The sequence below is a fragment of the Oryzias latipes genome, chromosome 22, assembly GCF_002234675.1.
Source record: "Oryzias latipes chromosome 22, ASM223467v1".
NCBI lineage: Eukaryota > Metazoa > Chordata > Actinopteri > Beloniformes > Adrianichthyidae > Oryzias > Oryzias latipes.
This window is the reverse complement of record NC_019880.2, coordinates 23,970,068-23,987,912: the sequence shown is the minus strand read 5'-3', so window position 1 is coordinate 23,987,912 and position 17,845 is coordinate 23,970,068. Positions and strand designations below refer to the sequence as shown.

At 42.6% G+C, this 17,845-nt stretch overlaps 1 protein-coding gene across 6 annotated transcripts in view; it reads right to left on the bottom strand.

The window, feature by feature from the left end:
• akap6 (A-kinase anchoring protein 6) overlaps window positions 1-17,845 on the bottom strand; it is a 234,481-nt gene that overhangs the window by 71,433 nt on the left and 145,203 nt on the right. For all 6 annotated transcript variants that reach the window (XM_020713576.2, XM_020713577.2, XM_020713573.2 and 3 more), the window contains one exon: window positions 10,666-10,786. In XM_020713576.2, the coding sequence (XP_020569235.1) occupies window positions 10,666-10,786 (121 nt within the window). The remainder of the gene's footprint in view (window positions 1-10,665; window positions 10,787-17,845) is intronic.

The following is a 17,845-nucleotide window of genomic DNA, read 5'->3' as shown; positions in this document are numbered from 1 at the left end:
AGATGCCGCGAAGAGACCCATGATCACTCTGGATGAACTGCAGAGATCTGCAGCTGAGGAGAGTCTGTCCATAGGACAGCAATCAGTCATATACCGCACAAATCTGGCCTTTAGGGAAGAGCGGCAAGAAGAAAGCCATTTCTTAAAGGTATCCATAAAAAAGTGTTGCTTAAAGTTACCCACAAGCCACCTGGGAGACGCACAAAAAATGTGGAAGAAGAAGCAATGGTAAGATGAAACCAAAATCTAACTTTTTGGCAAAAATGCAAAACCGTTTGGCATAAAAGCAACACAGCTCATCACCCTGAATACACCATCCCCACTGTCTAACATGGTGGTGGCAGCATCATGGTTTGGGCCTGCTTTTCTTCAGCAGGGACAGAGAGGATGGTTGGATAAGATGGGAAGATACAGGACCATTCCTGATGGACCCTGCAAAAGACCTAAGACTGGGACGGAAATTTGTATCCCAACAAGACAATGATCTTAAACGTAAAGCAAAATCTATAATGGAATGGTTCACAAAGAAACATATCCAGGTGTTAGAATGGCCAAGTCAAAGTCCAGACCAGATTCCAATCGAGAATCTGCAGAAAGAACTGAAAACTGCTGTTCACAAATGCTCTCTATCCAACCTCACTGAAATCGAACTGTTTTGCAAGGAGGATTGGACAAAGATTTCAGTCTCTCGATGTACAAAACTAAGAGAGACATACCCCAAGAGACGTACAGCTGTAATCACAGCAAAAGGTGGCGCTACAAACTTTAGAGGGCTGAATAATGTGGCACGCCCATTTTTTCAGTTTTTAATTTGTTAAGTTTGAAATCCAATGAATTTTATTCCACTTCATGATTGTGTGCCACTTGTTGTTGATTCTTCACAAACAAATACAGTTTTATATCGTTATGTTTGAAATGTGGCAGAAAGATTGAAAAGTTCAAGGGGGCCGAATACTTTGGCAAGGCACTGTATGATCTATCAAAACTTTGTTTTTCTATACTTAACAACTATGTGTGTGTGCGAAGGGGTGGGGTCTTTAAAACCATTATTCTGATTTTATTCAGGCTCAAACGAGCACATTATGGCATGTTCTCTGATTGGCTGGATTGTGGACCAATGTGTGGATTCAACAAAACCCTCTCTGTACTTTGCTCTGTTTAATAATCTGTTTTAAGACTTCAGTTGTCCGTGGCCGACCAGGCTTGATTCTTCTTCACTGATCAGAAGACAATAGATGATATCACAGATTCCGGCTTCAGTGGATGCTCGTCTGGGGTTTCACCCCAAAGTCCGGCATCAGTCTCTTGCTATTGCTACTGGATGGTAAAATAAGAAGAGAACCTCGTTCTATTGAAAGGGAACTGGACACGCGCCCATTTCTTTATGGACGATGTGAATGCTGGACATGGTGAAGCTCTACAAAGAGAGCACTTGAGGTCCAGATCAGATTGGTACGGATTGTGTGGTGTGAGCAAACAGAAATATTGGTTCTGGTTAAGCCAATGTGTGTCATTTTACACTTGATAATGAATTTGCATCTATTAAATGATTACTGGAAAATGCTGATTATTGAACAGCAACAAAGTCGTTTTTATTTATTGTATTCTGTTATTGTTGGGAACTGAACATCGGTAAAAGTGGTCTTTGAATGCAGCACAACACAGATTTAGTCGTTTTCTGGCTGAAGGTTGCTCAGTAAAAATCAATCGTCAGGTCACTGTCAGAACATCAACAGGTTCAGCTGTTTTTTCTGACTTTTAGACCAAATAAGAGGCTTTTGGACCAGCTCAGTGGCCTTGTGGAAGAGTGTCCGCCCTAAGACCTTTGGGCTGGTCACAAATCCAGGCAGTCATCCCAAAGACTCTAAAAATGGAGCCTTGCTTGAGGGGTTGGATTGGGGGGTTAAACTACCAACTGCTTACAGAATGCGGCTGTGTCTGCCCCCCCCCCCCCAGGGGATGGGCCAAATGTAGAGAACAAGTCTGACACCCCTACATGTGGGGGACTAGTGGACTTTTTCACTTGTTGAAGTGGTATGGTTTTACTTTGCATCACTGTACTGTAAGAGTGATGAAGCATATCTAACCAAATGAGGGGTGGGGGGGGGGGGGGGGGCATCATGAGCAGTCCCAGTTCCAAAAAAAAAAACTAAATTCAGTCACCATTTCTTTTAATTTTGGAATATAGACATCGGCATGTTTGAAGCAGAAATTGTCACTAAGCAGTGATTAGCCTGAGTTGGTCTGAGTAAACATTTCAATGGCAACCTCTCTAGCCAATCAAGAGTAGCTTTTTGGAAACACACACCCCTTCCACTTAAAAGCAGCTTCGTTCAAACTCTTTGCATGTTTAACATTAGACCACCTACTTTTATTGAGGCATCTCAATGATCAGTTTTTAACTTGAATAACTTGCAATAAAGAAAGAAAATGTGGGAAAAAAAAGTATTATCAAGAACAGACTTAAAAAAAAGGAATCAGAACAAGAATAGGTATGCTGACCAATAGAATGACTGATTAAAAGCTTTTATGTCTCCATAGAAATCTATGGGATTTTGAGCATTTGGAATGAGAGGGCGGAGGGGTCACTCAGTCCAGCTCTCATATACAGTCAATGTTCCAAAGATGGGACAGTCCAAGAGAGGGTGAGACCTTAAACAGCATAGAGGAGCCTCCTTAAACTGAAGAACTCCCAGAAAGCTGTTTCTGACATTCTCATCAATTAGAATGAGAACCACTCTGTGTGTGTGTGTGTGTGTGTGTGTGTGTGGGTACATGCACACCTGTGTGTGAAGGACAGATCTCAGATCTTTAATGGTAACATGCTGTTATTCTGTCTGACTCACCGTGCTGCAGTGAAGTCGTTACACAAACACACAATCACAGCCATCTCATCATAACTCTCTGTCTCATAAACACACACACATATTCACAGACACTCTCACACGCAAAAACTCACACACACACAAATACACACACACAAACTTCCTCATGACATGGGTTATGAGGGAGGCTATGCCTTGTAATCCCATTCTCCTTGGGGAGGATGGAGGCCGGCTGTGTGTTTGTGTGCCTGTTGGGGTGTGTGTGTGTTTGTGTGGTTGATGCGCAGGGAGGAAGTGGGGTGGGACCGGGAAGACAGCCAAACTGATGGATGAATGACATTTGGTGGGAAATAATTTGCATTAGATATTTCTGTGTTTTCAAATATTTACATATTCTTATTAACAGACAGTCTGCGTTCCACCAGGAGGGAGGGGGCAAAATGTGCAACTGCAGAGAAGTCACGCAAGTTTAAACAAATACTTCCCGAGATTAGTCTTTTGTAGAGTGGATGCACGTGTGTGTGCATGCATATATGCGCTGTGGATCAGACATGCACCATCTTTTGGTTCCTCTGTTGTCAGGATATTTTATTTTGTATAAATATTGGAGGATCCTCTGTAGTTCCTCCCGTCAGACAATTTGAATGTGTTCTACTAAATTATGAAGAAATGTGAAGCAAAAATTTAAAAAAAAGGAACTGTTTCTACATCCTTGATGAAATATGATGTAGAAAAGTGGAAAAAAGTGGCATGATGATGGAGTCATAATGAAACCAAAGCAGGATGACCACTTCTGCTGAGGAAGAAAAAAAAAGCTGTACATCTGCACCCACCAGCAGCCCTCAACACCCCCACACGCCCCACCTGAAGATGGATGACACCTGATGGAGGATCAGGAGGAAAACCAGCAGGAGAAAACAGTCAGCAGATCGGAGAATAAATAATCCTGACTGCCTGATGGAAAAAGTCACAACCCAGATTAGAGTGAGCAAATAAGAACCACAGGAGGGAAACTGCAGGGATTTTCTGGATAAACTCACTGAGCAGTTCACCTTTTTTAATATGTAGATTCTTGTCTTCCCTGAACAAACGGCGTTTTCAAAATGTTTCAAGGTGAATTTCAGAGAAGATGAGTCTTTGTTTTTACTCACAAAGAGAAACTCCACCGAGGACGTTCGGGGTGCCGAAGACCCGCCACCAAATCTCAACTAAACATCTGAGATGTATTCCATTTTTACACACTTCAAAAATACATTTTTTTTTAAATAAAAGAAAAGAAAAACAATACACTGTCTGTAACACCAGTAAACCATAAGATTTGCTTTGAATCACAGCGAGAATCTTAAGTAACATTATTGTGGACATGTTCACAGAAAGACACTGATTTTATTCTGATTGTCTGTTAGATTGTAAAGAGCCGTGTCTGATTGTTTCCTCTATCATTGTTCACAATGTCAAAGACAAAAAAGTCATGTCCATAAAACCCTTTTTCTCCTTCCTAATTCCCAGAGAACCGGAGCAGCAACTGCAAGTCACTTTGTAAACTGAGCAAAAACGAAAACTTAACACTTCTGTTTTTCTAACGTCTGTAATGAGATGAACTCAAAGACACAAAACAACCATTTCTCTTGAATTGTTTTCACAAATCTGTGATGGTGAACACTTCTACTTTGCGGAGAAAATCCATCCCACCTCACAGGTGTGCCGCATCAAGATGCTGGTTAGACGGCATAATTATGGCACGCCATTTGCTTGTCAAATTCGCGTCAGTCGCCTCTCCTTCGCCGCGTGGCGAATTTGCTGATTGCTGCGTGTTTGAAAATGTGTTCATTAGCCTGACGCTCCAGCTGCTGCTGGGAGGAGCTACCAACAAATGCTTTGACCTGATCGCTACATGTAGCGGTGTCTGTGTGTATTTCATTTACAATGCATGGAAGACACGGATGATGCTCAGAGATCACTTTTACTTATTTTGAAGAGCTCAACAAAAACATCAGTAATCGCGTCTCCATCCCTAGGTTCATGCGATCGTTCAGAAATTCTCCCAGAACGGTGTGCATCACTCCTGCAGCAGGAGCTGCATTATTATTATTATTATTCGTTTATTTAACAGGGACAGTGCACATTAAAAGCATCACTGCAATGCGCCAGAATTAGCCCAAAGGCTATTTTTCATCCGTAGTCCCCGGACAGGTGTTAAAAATTGTCAACCTAAAAACCTAAAAACATCAATACATTAATTAAAAATATACATTTACAATTAAATTATCATCTAAAATACATATACTAATAAAAACATGCACATAGAGAAAAACATAGAAAACAAGTATAAAAAACACAAAGGTGAAAGAGGGGAGGAGGAAGGGCAGGTGTTAATCCAGTTCAATGTGAACATGTTTGCTGTGATATGAGCCAGTTTTTTAGGTTCTTTTTAAACAGAGTGTATGTGGTGATGTGTCTTATGATGTGAGGGACAGAGTTCCATTCTTGTGCTGCTGTTACAGAGAAGGCGCTTTGGCTGAAGGCACTTCTCCTCAGAGGAACTATACAGTCTTGTTGACCCGACCCTCGAGTCACTCTTTGGGATGATCTTATTTTAACAAACTGACTGAGTGGAGGGGATGATAGACCGTTAATGATTTTATAGAATAGGCATAGTTTTGTATACTTAATGAAATTCTCCCAGCTTAACAGTTTGTGTTTTTGTAAAATGTCACAGTGATGATGTCTTATTGGTTTTCTATCCAGTACTTTAATTGTTTGTTTGTAAAGTGACTCCAGAGGTTTTAATGCTGATTTGTTTGCCTGTGACCATGTAGTGAGACAGTATGTCATGTGGCATAAAATCATTGCATGCATGAACATTGTGGCAGCTTGCAGTGACAAATTTGCCCTAATAAATCTAAAATTGGACAGGTTATACCTCACACGGTTACAAACTTTTTGAATTTGTGATTTAAAATTGAATGTTGTATCAATTAAAATCCCAAGGTATTCAAACTTTTCAACAATGTCTATTTTCTTTCCTGCCACAAAAACATCAGCCAGAATATTTTTACGGTTTGTTTTAGAAAAGAACATTGCAACTGTTTTGTTTACATTGAGACATAGACTTGACTGCTCCAACCATTTTGCCACATGTCCCATCATTTCAGTGAGCTTCTCTGCCACATCAGATGTGTTATTGCCATGTGAATAAATGACAGTATCATCAGCATACATCTGAGTGTAGACATTTGAACAAACAGAGGGCAGATCATTGATGTATAGTGAAAAAAGTAAAGGCCCTAGAATAGAACCTTGCGGGACACCTGTAGAGATAGGGAGAGGCGAGGAATGACAGTGATTTATCCTAACTGACTGGGATCTATTTGACAAATGTGATTCTATCCATTTTATGGTACTAGAGGAGAAATTGAATTTGGTTAGTTTAGTCAGTAGCTTTTTATGATTTATAGTGTCAAATGCTTTTTTTAGATCAAGAAACACAGCCCCAACTACACCCCCCTTATCCAACAGCTGTTTTATGTTTTCTGTGAAAAAGCAGTTGGCTGTCTCTGTTGAGTGCAGAGCTCTAAAACCAAACTGCATTGGATGAAGAGAAAAAGATGTATTGTTGAGGTGTTCAATGATTTGTTGGGCAATAAGTTTTTCTGTGATCTTGGACACTGTGGGTATGATACTGATGGGCCTGTAATTTGAAAGCAACATGGAGTCGCCATTTTTGTAGATTGGAATCACAACTGATGACTTCCATGCGCTTGGAAATATGGATTCAGAGATTGATTGATTGAGAATAGTGGTCAAGGGAGATGTTAAGGATGAGCAGAGTTCTTTGAGCACAAAAGTATCCATACCGAATATGTCTTTTGTTCTGCTTGACTTAAGAGACATGATTGTTTGAGCGACTTCAGTTTCAGTGACAGTCATTAAGTTAAGTATAGGCTCTATCTTATTTATGGGACAAACATGCAAATCATTAGCTTTAAAACGAGCAGCAATTAAGGAAACAGATTCAATGAAACCTCTGTTGAAGGCATCTGCAACTGTATCTGGATCATTAGTAGTTTGTCCATTTACCTTTATTTCTAAACCTTTTTTACATTTTGTGTCCTTTCCTTCAAGTTTTTGCAATTGGCTCCATGTTTTTTTGGAATCCCCTTTGGCATTCTTAATTATTGTCAAGAAAAAATCTGCCTTGGCCTTCCGTATGCTTTTTACCACTTTATTTCTCAATGTTGTAAATAGATATCTTGAACTATGAGATTTACTTTTGATTGCATTTTTCAGTGCTAAATCCCTCTCTTTCATCAATTTTGTAATGTCAGAATTCATCCAGGGTAGCTGGTTTTTATTTTGTTTGATTTTGATTCTTGAACTGAAGCTTTTAATTGTTTCTTTAAGTGTTTTTGTGAATAATTCACAGTCCCTTTCACAATCAGTTTTCTTTAATATCTGATTCCAGTTGGTTTGATCAACAGCATTCTTAAAATCCTCCTTTATTTTTTTTGGGATCCCAATGAAGTCGTGTTCTGTGGCAGAAAAATTAAATCTTTTCTTTGATAGCTTTCTAACTACCAGGAGGAGATTATGGTCAGAGAGGCCAGCTAACATGTTGTATGTCTTAGTTATTCTTTCTGGACGGTTGCTAAAAAATAAATCTATCTGAGTGCTGCTTGAGTTGGTAATTCTTGTTGGGCCCTTAATTAATTGCACAAGATCAAATTTGTCAGTCACCCGCTTTAGATTTTTTCTTGCTGATGTATCCTCCCAGTTTATATTAAAATCCCCCAAAATCACAATTTCCTTACTTAGGTTACAGTTTTTGAGTAGCCTTTCAAACTGTTCATAAAATGCACCATCTGATGAGGGGGGACGGTAAATCACAATAATTGTGAATGACATTTGTGGAGACAGTATAACATTAAGGCCTAGGCATTCCAGTGCATGGGCATCAGGCCAAACAATTTCCCTGCACTGAATACTGTCCTTAATATAAACCATGACTCCACCACCCTTTGCACCCTCCCTGTCTTTCCTGAACAGTTTGTAGCCCGGGATAGTAAGTGCTGCAGAGGGGGCATTTTCATGAAGCCAGCTCTCAGACAGACAGAGGTAATCAAGATTTGAATCAAGCAGTAAGTGTTTTATCTGTTCAGTTTTTGACATGATGCTTCTAATGTTTAAATGTCCACCTAAAATCCCTCTGGGCTTAGATCTAGAATCCCACACTATTTTTGAGTAACTGACAGTTCGAAAAAATGACCATTTCCGGTTTTTGGCGATCCCCGGATTCAGTTGCTTCCTGTTTACATCGTGCGTTGCCATGGTGACTGAGTGACCGTGAAGTGAAGTTTGAGGAAAAGTTTGTTGTCGTTGCCAGTCTGGATCTTGTTTCTTGGTCCTATATAATATTGAGTTTGAAGCGCGCTGTTGAACCTTTGACTCCGGACTGCCGCGATGCTGCGATGCTCCGACACACGCCCCGGGATCCCGCGCTGCCACAAGCCTCCCGCCGCCGGACCACCCTGGCACCGCGCCTTCCAAGCCATCGCCCCCGGCTCCCCGGACAAGCAGCTCAAGCGCAGTTGATGTTGGTGGTAGAGGATTCAGCTGGTTAGCATGGCGTACCAAAGCACACGAGGGTGCAGAAGAGCATACCTGTAAGGTAGGAGCGATGCGTGTAGCCGCCGCTGCACGGTTAGCTTTTCCTGATGTCCCGGTGATCGGGCCTGGGCATGGGTGGATGTCCCCGGATAACATCAAGCAGATTGTAATGATAAGTCCAGTGGCAGATACAGATTTTGTTACCGCTGTTGTACTAGTCCGGTTGCTGATCTTGTAGAGTGACGGATAAACGAACGTCGTAGCCAGTGCGTGGGTCCCAAAGCCAATACTTGTTTTTGCCATTACTAAATTCATTTGTTTACAGCTCACAGCCATATAATGTTTGGTCGAATTATTTAGAGAATGGAACAATCGAGCTCTGTTGTCCACTCTCCATTGAGGTTCACTTAAAGGCTTCAACAAGTTTGAGAGTATACAGTAAATTAGGAGCGTCGTGATTATGCCTGTCCCTCCGGCCGCCATCTTCCTGAATGACGGCCGACTTCGCCGCATTTCCGTGTCGCCAAGACCCAGTTTGAAGACTTGCATTATTCCGAACGGGGAAAAATAGAAACAAGCCATGGGCCCTGTGTCAGACTGGACAGAATGTACCCCGCCTTCACCCAACAGTGGCCGGGATGGGCTCAAAAAGGGAACCAGTTACTTTAGAAAATAAATGGTTCAGAACGAGAACTGTTGGATCGCTCCACCATAAATGAGGATTCTACCCGCTGAACGAGTGACTGAAAACATCACATGGCCAAAGCTGAGTCCCTGATTGGTTGACACGACGCAGCAACCTCGCCAAAGGTCAAATATATAAACTCTAGCCGCCCAAATCACGCCGCGCCATGACGCTCAAATTGCACTGCTTTTAGAGTGCTGCCCTGCGCCCTTTGCTCAAATCACATTCAGTTTGAATGCAGCTTTAGATGATGAGCAGATGAGCCTAAGACAGGCTCTGGTACTTTGTGCGGAAATTATTTGGTTCCAATCGATTGTTTGTTTCAGCAGCTGTCAGAGTGCCTGATCTCAGATGATCTTGGAGATGAACATGCTGGATGCGGAGGTCCTGGGCTGGAGGGGGTTACACGTGATCTGCGGTTGTGAGGCTAGTTGGATGTTCCGCCAAGTTCTTTAAAACGCCTTTGGAGAGTGCTGATGGTCAAACCGCCTGTGGCATTGTGCCGTGTGGTACAACTGAACATTTCAGTGGCCTTTTATTGTGGCCAGTCTAAGGCACACCTGTGCATTGTCCATACGGTCTTATCAGCATCTTGGTACGGCATATCTGTGAGATTGGATGGATGGTCTCAGCAAAGGAGAAGAGCTCACCATCCCAGATTCAGACAATGTCTGAGATAAAGACTATTTTCTGTTTGTAGAAAATGTTTCAGATCTTTATGTTCATATGACTGTAAATGTGCAGTTATGGATAAAAACGTTCCACATAGCCTCTGATCTCTGTCCTGTGCGTTTGGTTTGTTTTTGAGTTGAGTTCAGGGTTTATTGAACAGAGTGACCGCTCTTGTTGACTTTTTTTTTTTTGCAGCTCTGAGTTTCTGTCGGGGTTCCGTTGGGGCCAGTTGCTGCCCTGAAATTGGCACTTAAATCGCCAGCGCCTCTCAAACAGACACACGGCCAGCGCACGCTCTCTGCCTGGTCTCATGATCTAAATGCTTGTTTTCTGTTTGGTGAAGCCATGGGGGTGAAATGCCATTTTCTCAGACAATCTGCTTTCGCCTGGTTTTTGTTGTCGTCTTTTATTTTTCTAAAGTTAAAGAAGCCTTTTTAGTAAAAAGATTTTGCTTTTTTAACCGTAGTTTGCCTTGAGCCTTCCTGATTCATTTTATGCTGAAATGAATTAGTCAGTCTGGGAAGAAGTTTTATCTTTCTTCCTTAATGCTTCTTTTCGTAGACTGAGGACAAACATCATCTCCTTCTTCTGTTACAAGACAAGAGCAAGATTATATATTCAGCACATTGACCCACAGACCCCCCCCCCCCTGTTTTGGTGGGGCTTCTTATAATGACCTAGCAAACCGAGGCCACGTCTGCTTAACTAGTTTCTTCTAAGAATTTTTCCAAGCTTGCAGGAGAGGTTTTGTATATTAAAAACTCTTATTTTGAAATAGAGACAAAAACAGTTTTCCGCACAGGAAGTCATGCCCCCTAGGAGGGCTTAAGCAGCTTTGTTTCCTGACAGAGGCCAAAAGTGAAAGCTGGTTTTTACCTTGAAGAGATGATGTCTTTGGTCCTCCGACATCAGCAAGTGATGGCTGTCTGTCACCATGGCATCCAAGTCCATCAACCAATCCCACAGCTCCTGGTACTCGGACTCAAACTCCTGCAGACTGAGGAAGGTGGAAGACTGGTGAGTTTATTGACTCTTAAACTTTTGTCTCTTACTGTAATTCACAACATGTTTGCCACCAAAGGGGCTTTTAGCATCTACTCACCGGTGTTCAGATTCATGCTAACTGCATGTGTGGTCATGCTGTTGACCTAAAGACCCACTCTGAAGAAAAATGATGTATTTGGTGTTTTTAACATCTTCTTGTAACATTTTTCTCATGATGGAGGACATGTATGGAAGGAAAATAATCATATAACTACAAAGTAAGACCAAACGATTTCAAAGAACAAAGAAAACGCTACAGTGAAGGTTCATGGTCATGGTCACTGTAAGCTTATACATTTTCACTTCATTTATTAACTTCCTGTTGGTTTCATGGACAACAACAATAGCTTTTTTTTAAATAAATGTGTAATTGTCTTCCCTTGCTTTTCCCACAGAGCCAGCCAGCAGCTGTCTCGTTGCTACTTTTATCCTTCTCTTCTAAGCTTTTTTGGACTGAGGGTTGCTCTGTTGTGAATAAAATAATTTCATCTGTTTAAGGACAGTTTTGTGTTTGGAAGAACATGAAATAAGATAAACTGGTAGCAACAGTAAAGGAAAGAAAAAGGAGCAGGTTGTCACAGTTTACACAGAGATAACCCAATACCAGATGTTTGCTGGGACTACAGCAGGTTTAGAGGATGGATGGAAGGATGGATGGATGGATGGATGGATGGATGGATGGATGGATGGATGGATGGATGGATGGATGGATGGATGGATGGATGGATGGATGGATGGATGGATGGATGCATGGATGGATGGACTCTAAAAGAATGGTTAAAGTGTAAATGAGTAATGTCTCAGAACTGGGGCGTTCACCACAGCTTATCCTGTTATTTGTAAAACATCATCAAGTGTTTTTGAGCCCCGCCCACATCTGGATTCAGTGGGCGACAATGAGCAGATGAGGTAGGCAGCACCAGCTGGAAGAGGAGAAGAGAAGGAGCATCATCGCTGATGCTGAAAAACCCAACATGAAACTAAAGCTGTCCCCTTTCAGCTACTGCAGGTGTGTTAACACAAGACACACATGTGGGTTCTTAGCTCAGTGATGTGAATCTGGTTGCATGTAAATATACATGGTGAAGCTTCACTTCCATCATCTGCACTAAACTGGTTCCTATTGTCATTTGGGAGTTCCTCTTTCCTGTTGTGTCTGTTGGAGATTGTTGGACTGGTTCATAAGTTCAGTCCATCTTAACGCTGTGAAACATATTTATGTTTTATCAAATAGGTGTGAATAATTCATGCTTGTGTTATCTCCTACATGAACATCCCCCTTCTCAGTCAGTTTCTTGTTGTTGCCGTGGGATTTATCTGTTTGTTTCATTGGGGCTTGTGAGCCGCAGATGATGTGATGTTTTGCTCTGCCTAAAACCTTTTCCTGGTCCAGCTCAGCTTCTTCATGGCTGAGGACTTCAAAGAACGCAGTATCAAAAAAGCTTTCACAGAGGTTGATGAAACACCAAGAATGGAAAACATCTTTTTTCGTACTCATGGGTTTGTATTGTAACCTGGCTGCATATTGGTGTAGTAGTTAGCACTGTCGGCTAAGAGCGAGGGCCTGGTTCAAATTCTGTCTGGGTCCATTGTGTGAAGTTTTCATGTTCTTCTAACACATGAGTGGGTTTTCCAGCTTCCTCGTGAGCCTAAAAAGATAAATCATTGGTTGGTTGGTTCCAAATTGTCTCTTAGGTGTGCGATTGTGTGGTTCTGCAACACTCTGCTGTGTTTTATCCCAAAGGAGCTGGGATAGGCTCCAGCAACCCCATGACACTGAGCTGGACCAAGCAGGAATGGAGGGTGGAGGGATGGATATCCATTCATCGTGTTGCTGATGATTCTAGGCGGGACTGGAGCCTGTTCTCAGTGACCAGAACCCAGCAAACCCTGACCGGCCCCCGCTTCTCCACAAAATCAGGACGCTGAAGTGAGAGAAAGGTTCACGTGTGTGGACAAAGTTCCACTTTGAGAGGTTCCCATCTGAACCGAGACTAAAAATTTCAAACTTACTTTTTCACTGACATATTTTTAGCTGCTCTAACTCCAGGGAATCAGACTGAGACCTGCAACAGAGTCTCTCCCTGACACCTCTGCCTCTATGCTCCCTCCATTTTCACATTTCTGTCCTCGGATCCATCTCATTGTCCCACACCCATCACTCTCCTTACTCCGACACAATTATTTCTCCTCTTAATTTTGCCTCTCCGCAGCAGGGAACACCACACTGACTCTGTCTCACACTTTTTCCCATCCCTCACCTCTTTTCCTTCTTTTCTCTGTGCTCCTTCCTTCCGCCCGTCCGTCTGTCCCTGCCTTCGGAGCAGCTCCGACCCCGTCCGTCTCGACACAGAATCCCATCAAATATTTATGCTCCCCGCACAGGGCCGATTGCTCAAACACTTGCATTACTGTCAGCCGTTTTGTTAAGGTGTATGTGTGTTTATTATTTATACATTCACAGGTTTGGGGTCTCGGCGGGATCGCCAACATGTTTCTCAACATTAGCAGTGAAATTGTTTGGAATTCTCTCGTCGCTGCCGAAGACAAGCTGACAGCTCTGTCAGGCCCACGGCGTTTCCACGACAACATTTACACACATGCACACACAGCGTAGAACACCACATTCACCGGGAGAAGCTTTACGAAGCAGCGGGAGCTCAAGATCAGATCATTTAAAACTGACAACAGAGAAAAAGGAAGACGAACTTTAAAACACAATTAGGTAGAATAACGTTATTTATGGCATGATATATCACATTTTTGTTAAGTTGAAACACTTTCATCCAGAGCCATCCCAGTGGCTGATCCACATAACAGACAATAAAGCCTCATTTCCAGTGAGCGTTATGGTTCGGTCTAGAATGGTCCAGGAAATTCAAGTGAGCGTGTCCACTCAAAGTCACGCAGGATGAAACTAACAACAACGGAGGTCATCCCGTAGCTCATTTTTTTCCACTTGGCTTTCGGTACTTATATCCAAAGTATTTAATGTTGTTGGAGAGAAGACTGCAGGCAGTAAAAAGGAATACAACCTCTTATTTGCAGCTTTCTTTTGTTGTAACGATCTTCAGCCAATCATGGCCCTCGGCCAACAGGGGCCCAAAAATGGTAAAATTCAGTCCAGCTTAATGGGTCCATTTTATAATGGAAACTCTCAAAATACTGGACTTGACTGGACTGGATCGTACTGCTCAGCTGAAACAGATAATTGAGTGTCTCTGGTTCACCAAAGGCCTTAGTCTCAACTGGCCTCACGTGTGGATACGGGCTTTCTGTAGGTGAATAATTGGTAAATCTGTACGAGGCCTGCAGGTGGCCCTCACGAAATATCAGGGTCGTAGACCTCCTGGTGAGTCGGTAGAGTAAACCTGTTTAAACATATTCTTTTCTACGGTCATGCTGCAATCAACCGATCGTAGTGAACAGTTGAACAACACCTATGGGTAAGTAAGGGTAAAGTAGGTAAGATGCAGGCGTGTTGTACTGACCTTTCCTTTTTCCTAACCCCGCCCCAAACCCAGGCCATTGTGCAAGGAGCCCGTTAGCGCTGTTTTAGTGATACGTGCCTGACTGTTCGAAATGAGACAATCAGAGTGTAGTTTGTGTGGACATCCTAAAGGAACCAACAGACACTGAAATGTGTAGCAATGATTGATTCGCAGAATCAAATACATTAGTTTTAGCTTAGTTTACAAAGTGTTAGAGTATAGTGATCATTAATTCAATATGACAGTTTGCATTTTTGATCAGTGATTGCCTCAATTTCATGTAATCTAATAGAGCCTTAGGTACCTTTTTAAAAATGTTTTAAGTTTTTAATGTTGTTAAAAGGTTTTAAGTCTGCCCGAATCAAGAAGTAAATAAATATTTACAGGTAAAATAAATTGTGTATCTCCATCTGTTGATTGAATGGGTTTGGCCAAACAAATACAACAAACACAAATAAAGGCAGCAAATTCTTTCCCTCTCTGTTTCCACTTGTTCAACCTACTCTTTTGACTTTCTAGTTGTCAACAGTGCAGCAAAAACTCTTTCTATCTCCTTCTTCCACCTTTTCTCACTGGTGTCTTTTTCATTACTCTCGTTTTCCACCAAAAGGGATTTTCATGAGCCGCAGCAAAGAAAGCGGCAGACTTCCTTCCTCCTCCATGGTGTCTCTCATCATGCAGCGCGTGGAGCAGCACTTCACAGACTAAGACATATGAGGCACATCCCGCGCTCACAGATTGTTTTCTCCCCCTACCCTCCTCCCGCGCCTCTCTTCTCTTGTTCTTACACTAATGTTAACTAAATGCTTTGTAAAACTGGATCTCACGGGGAGCTGAGGATGACAAAACCAGACAAATCTGAGAGGAAGGAGCGACATGGAGCCACTGTGGAGCTCCGTTCAGCGCGGCGGCAGTTTCAGAGCGTTTGAAGTGTCAGCTTCGCTCTCCGTCGTGTGTTGCTGACGGGGCACGTTGGAGTGTTACGAAGAGTTCTTCTGACACCGAGTCACCTGAGAACGTCAGGATTACACGCATCTATTATTCATGTTTCCCTCGTCATAAATCTGGTCGACACTAAAGAGGACAAATGTAGCAGGTATTGCAAAAATCCACCTTTACCTGGATTATGAGACCAAATTACACTGTTGTAGAAAAGGTTGTTTGATGGAACCTCCTCCTATGAATGATTTTTCTAGCTCATCCATCCATCCATCCATCCTTATCAACAGATCAGGAAATTTGCTGGTGATTTAATAGTTAGCGCTCTCGCCTACGTAACACCGACCATGTGACACGCGTTCAAGAACGCACTAAACACTGGGTTCTTAAAGAGCCGTTTAGCCCATGGTGTTCACATTGGACAAGCAAGGAGGGGCTTCTACTTCTTTTACTATTTACTTGCACATGTCCAACACCCACAGTTAGATATCAGTTCTTTCACAGCTCTATTCCGACATAAGAAAGACTTGGTATCAAATAAATCCAACTGAACACAAACCTCAATTATAAATTTCTTCTTCATAATTATTTTTCCAACAGTTGGCACTTCCATGAATCAAATCAGACGCCATCCATACGTCCATATGGGCATGCTCGCTGCAGTCCCATGGGCCCTGCAGCAGGCAGGCGTCCCGTCCAGGATGTACCCCGCCTTCGCCCAACAGTTGCCGGGACAGAAAGGGACACAGCAGTTTAAAATAAATGGATGGATGAAAGTGCAGGACGAGAACCCTCGCATCCATCGGCTATATGTGATTTGTACTTCCCCCGCTGGTCCATTCACTAAAAGACGTCATGTACCCAAAACTAAGCACCTGATTGCGAATCGTGCTGCAGCAGTAGTTGCCTGTTGCTTCGATCTGGCTGCAGGACCTCTGATTATGTCTGTACCACTGACATAAGATTGAAACTGGATGCCACCGTGGCTGTGAATCGTGGTTGGAGTGAACGCAGCTTAAGTGCATTTATGAGGGAGCAGCAGGAGAAACTCTTTTCTAAACATCGGAGCCACAATCCTATTAATGTTGATGTGCTGCAGGCGGCGGCTGCACTGAACCCTTCAAAGACAGGAAGTAAAGCTCGATCGCACCTAGAATCTCTGTCACCGGACGTACTTTTCCTCACTAAAATACTGGATCCGTCTGAGCTGAGAGACAGAAAAAAACACATGTTGCATCTAATTAAAGACATCACACACGCCACTGCACTGGACACACACACAAACAAATAAATGTCCAAATAGCGAGGGGCACAACCCATTGTAATCACAGAAAGGTCACGCAGCAGAAAACTCAACAAGAGAAAGAAAGCTCGGCTTTCGTTTCTGTGAAGAAAAAGCCGTTGGGTTTTTGGATCCTGGCAGAACACGGGTCAGCTGTTCAGCAGTGGGTTGTGTTTTTGTGCGTTTTTTTCCCTGAATATACAAGAACATTCTTCCTGTATGAGGAATCATCAACAAAACTGTAAAGTTTGTATGGCACAGTGATGTTTGTGTGTCGGTGCGTGTGTGCGCACGTGTCCTGCCAGCGAGTGATAACCACAGAGGGAGGCTCCTCAAAGTGGAGGATGAAACGCCGACAAGCAGCGTGACCAGAGACAAATTGAGCTTGGCCACGTCGAATTACCGCTGTTAACGCAAACACGCTCTGTGGGTGCGTGATTACAGTCGGCTGCGTGTGCGCGCGTCCCATGTTCCCGTGTGAACACGCCGCAGAACAGAGAGCACACTGTGTTGTTTCAAGTCGGTATTTTCTCTTTTTTTTCTCAGCATTTTGAGTTTCTTTGCATGACTCAGACTCTGTCTAACCTTTGAGCTCAAACAAACAAAAAAAAGAGATTTTTTTTGGGGGGGGGGGGTCTTTTTGGGATTCAGAGACGGCTGAAGGTCCAACACAACCCCAAAAATCGTCCACCAACGCTCGTGGCATTCACACAACTAACTGATTGTTGTTTCTTTGGAGGTCTTTAGCCAAAGATAAACATGTTACTTCCAAAATGGAAGCTCGTGTCTGTGAGGCCTCAGTCATTAAATATATTTAGAACAAAATGCAAAAATAGCATTTTAAGTTCATTCAAATCTGAAGTTTGCGACCTTCAGGACGATCTCAAAAGATCTGCAGTTCCTTAAAAATATTTTAAAATATAAAATAATGGGAACAAGTTTTGAAAAATTCAGGATTCATTTATCAGGTTTGGTATTTTTTCTGTGTTGATTCAGGCGGTGGGGAGACAGAGAGATGACCTTCAGCTCCAACGTAAGCTCAGGAACGTCTGCACCACACCTGTTCATGCTGTCACAGGTGTGCCGGACTGACGACAAAAGGCCGGTCAGCCATGTTTAAGCGTGACCCACCCAAATGGAGAAGCAATGATCAGCAGAAATGTCCTTTTTCTTTTTAGCTTTGGTTGGAAAACATCATTTTGATCCAACTAAATCTAAACATAATATAGACTTTCATACCAAAGGTTTTCTGTTGGCAAACTTTTCAGGAAAAACGTTTCTGCTTTTTAAAATTTGATTA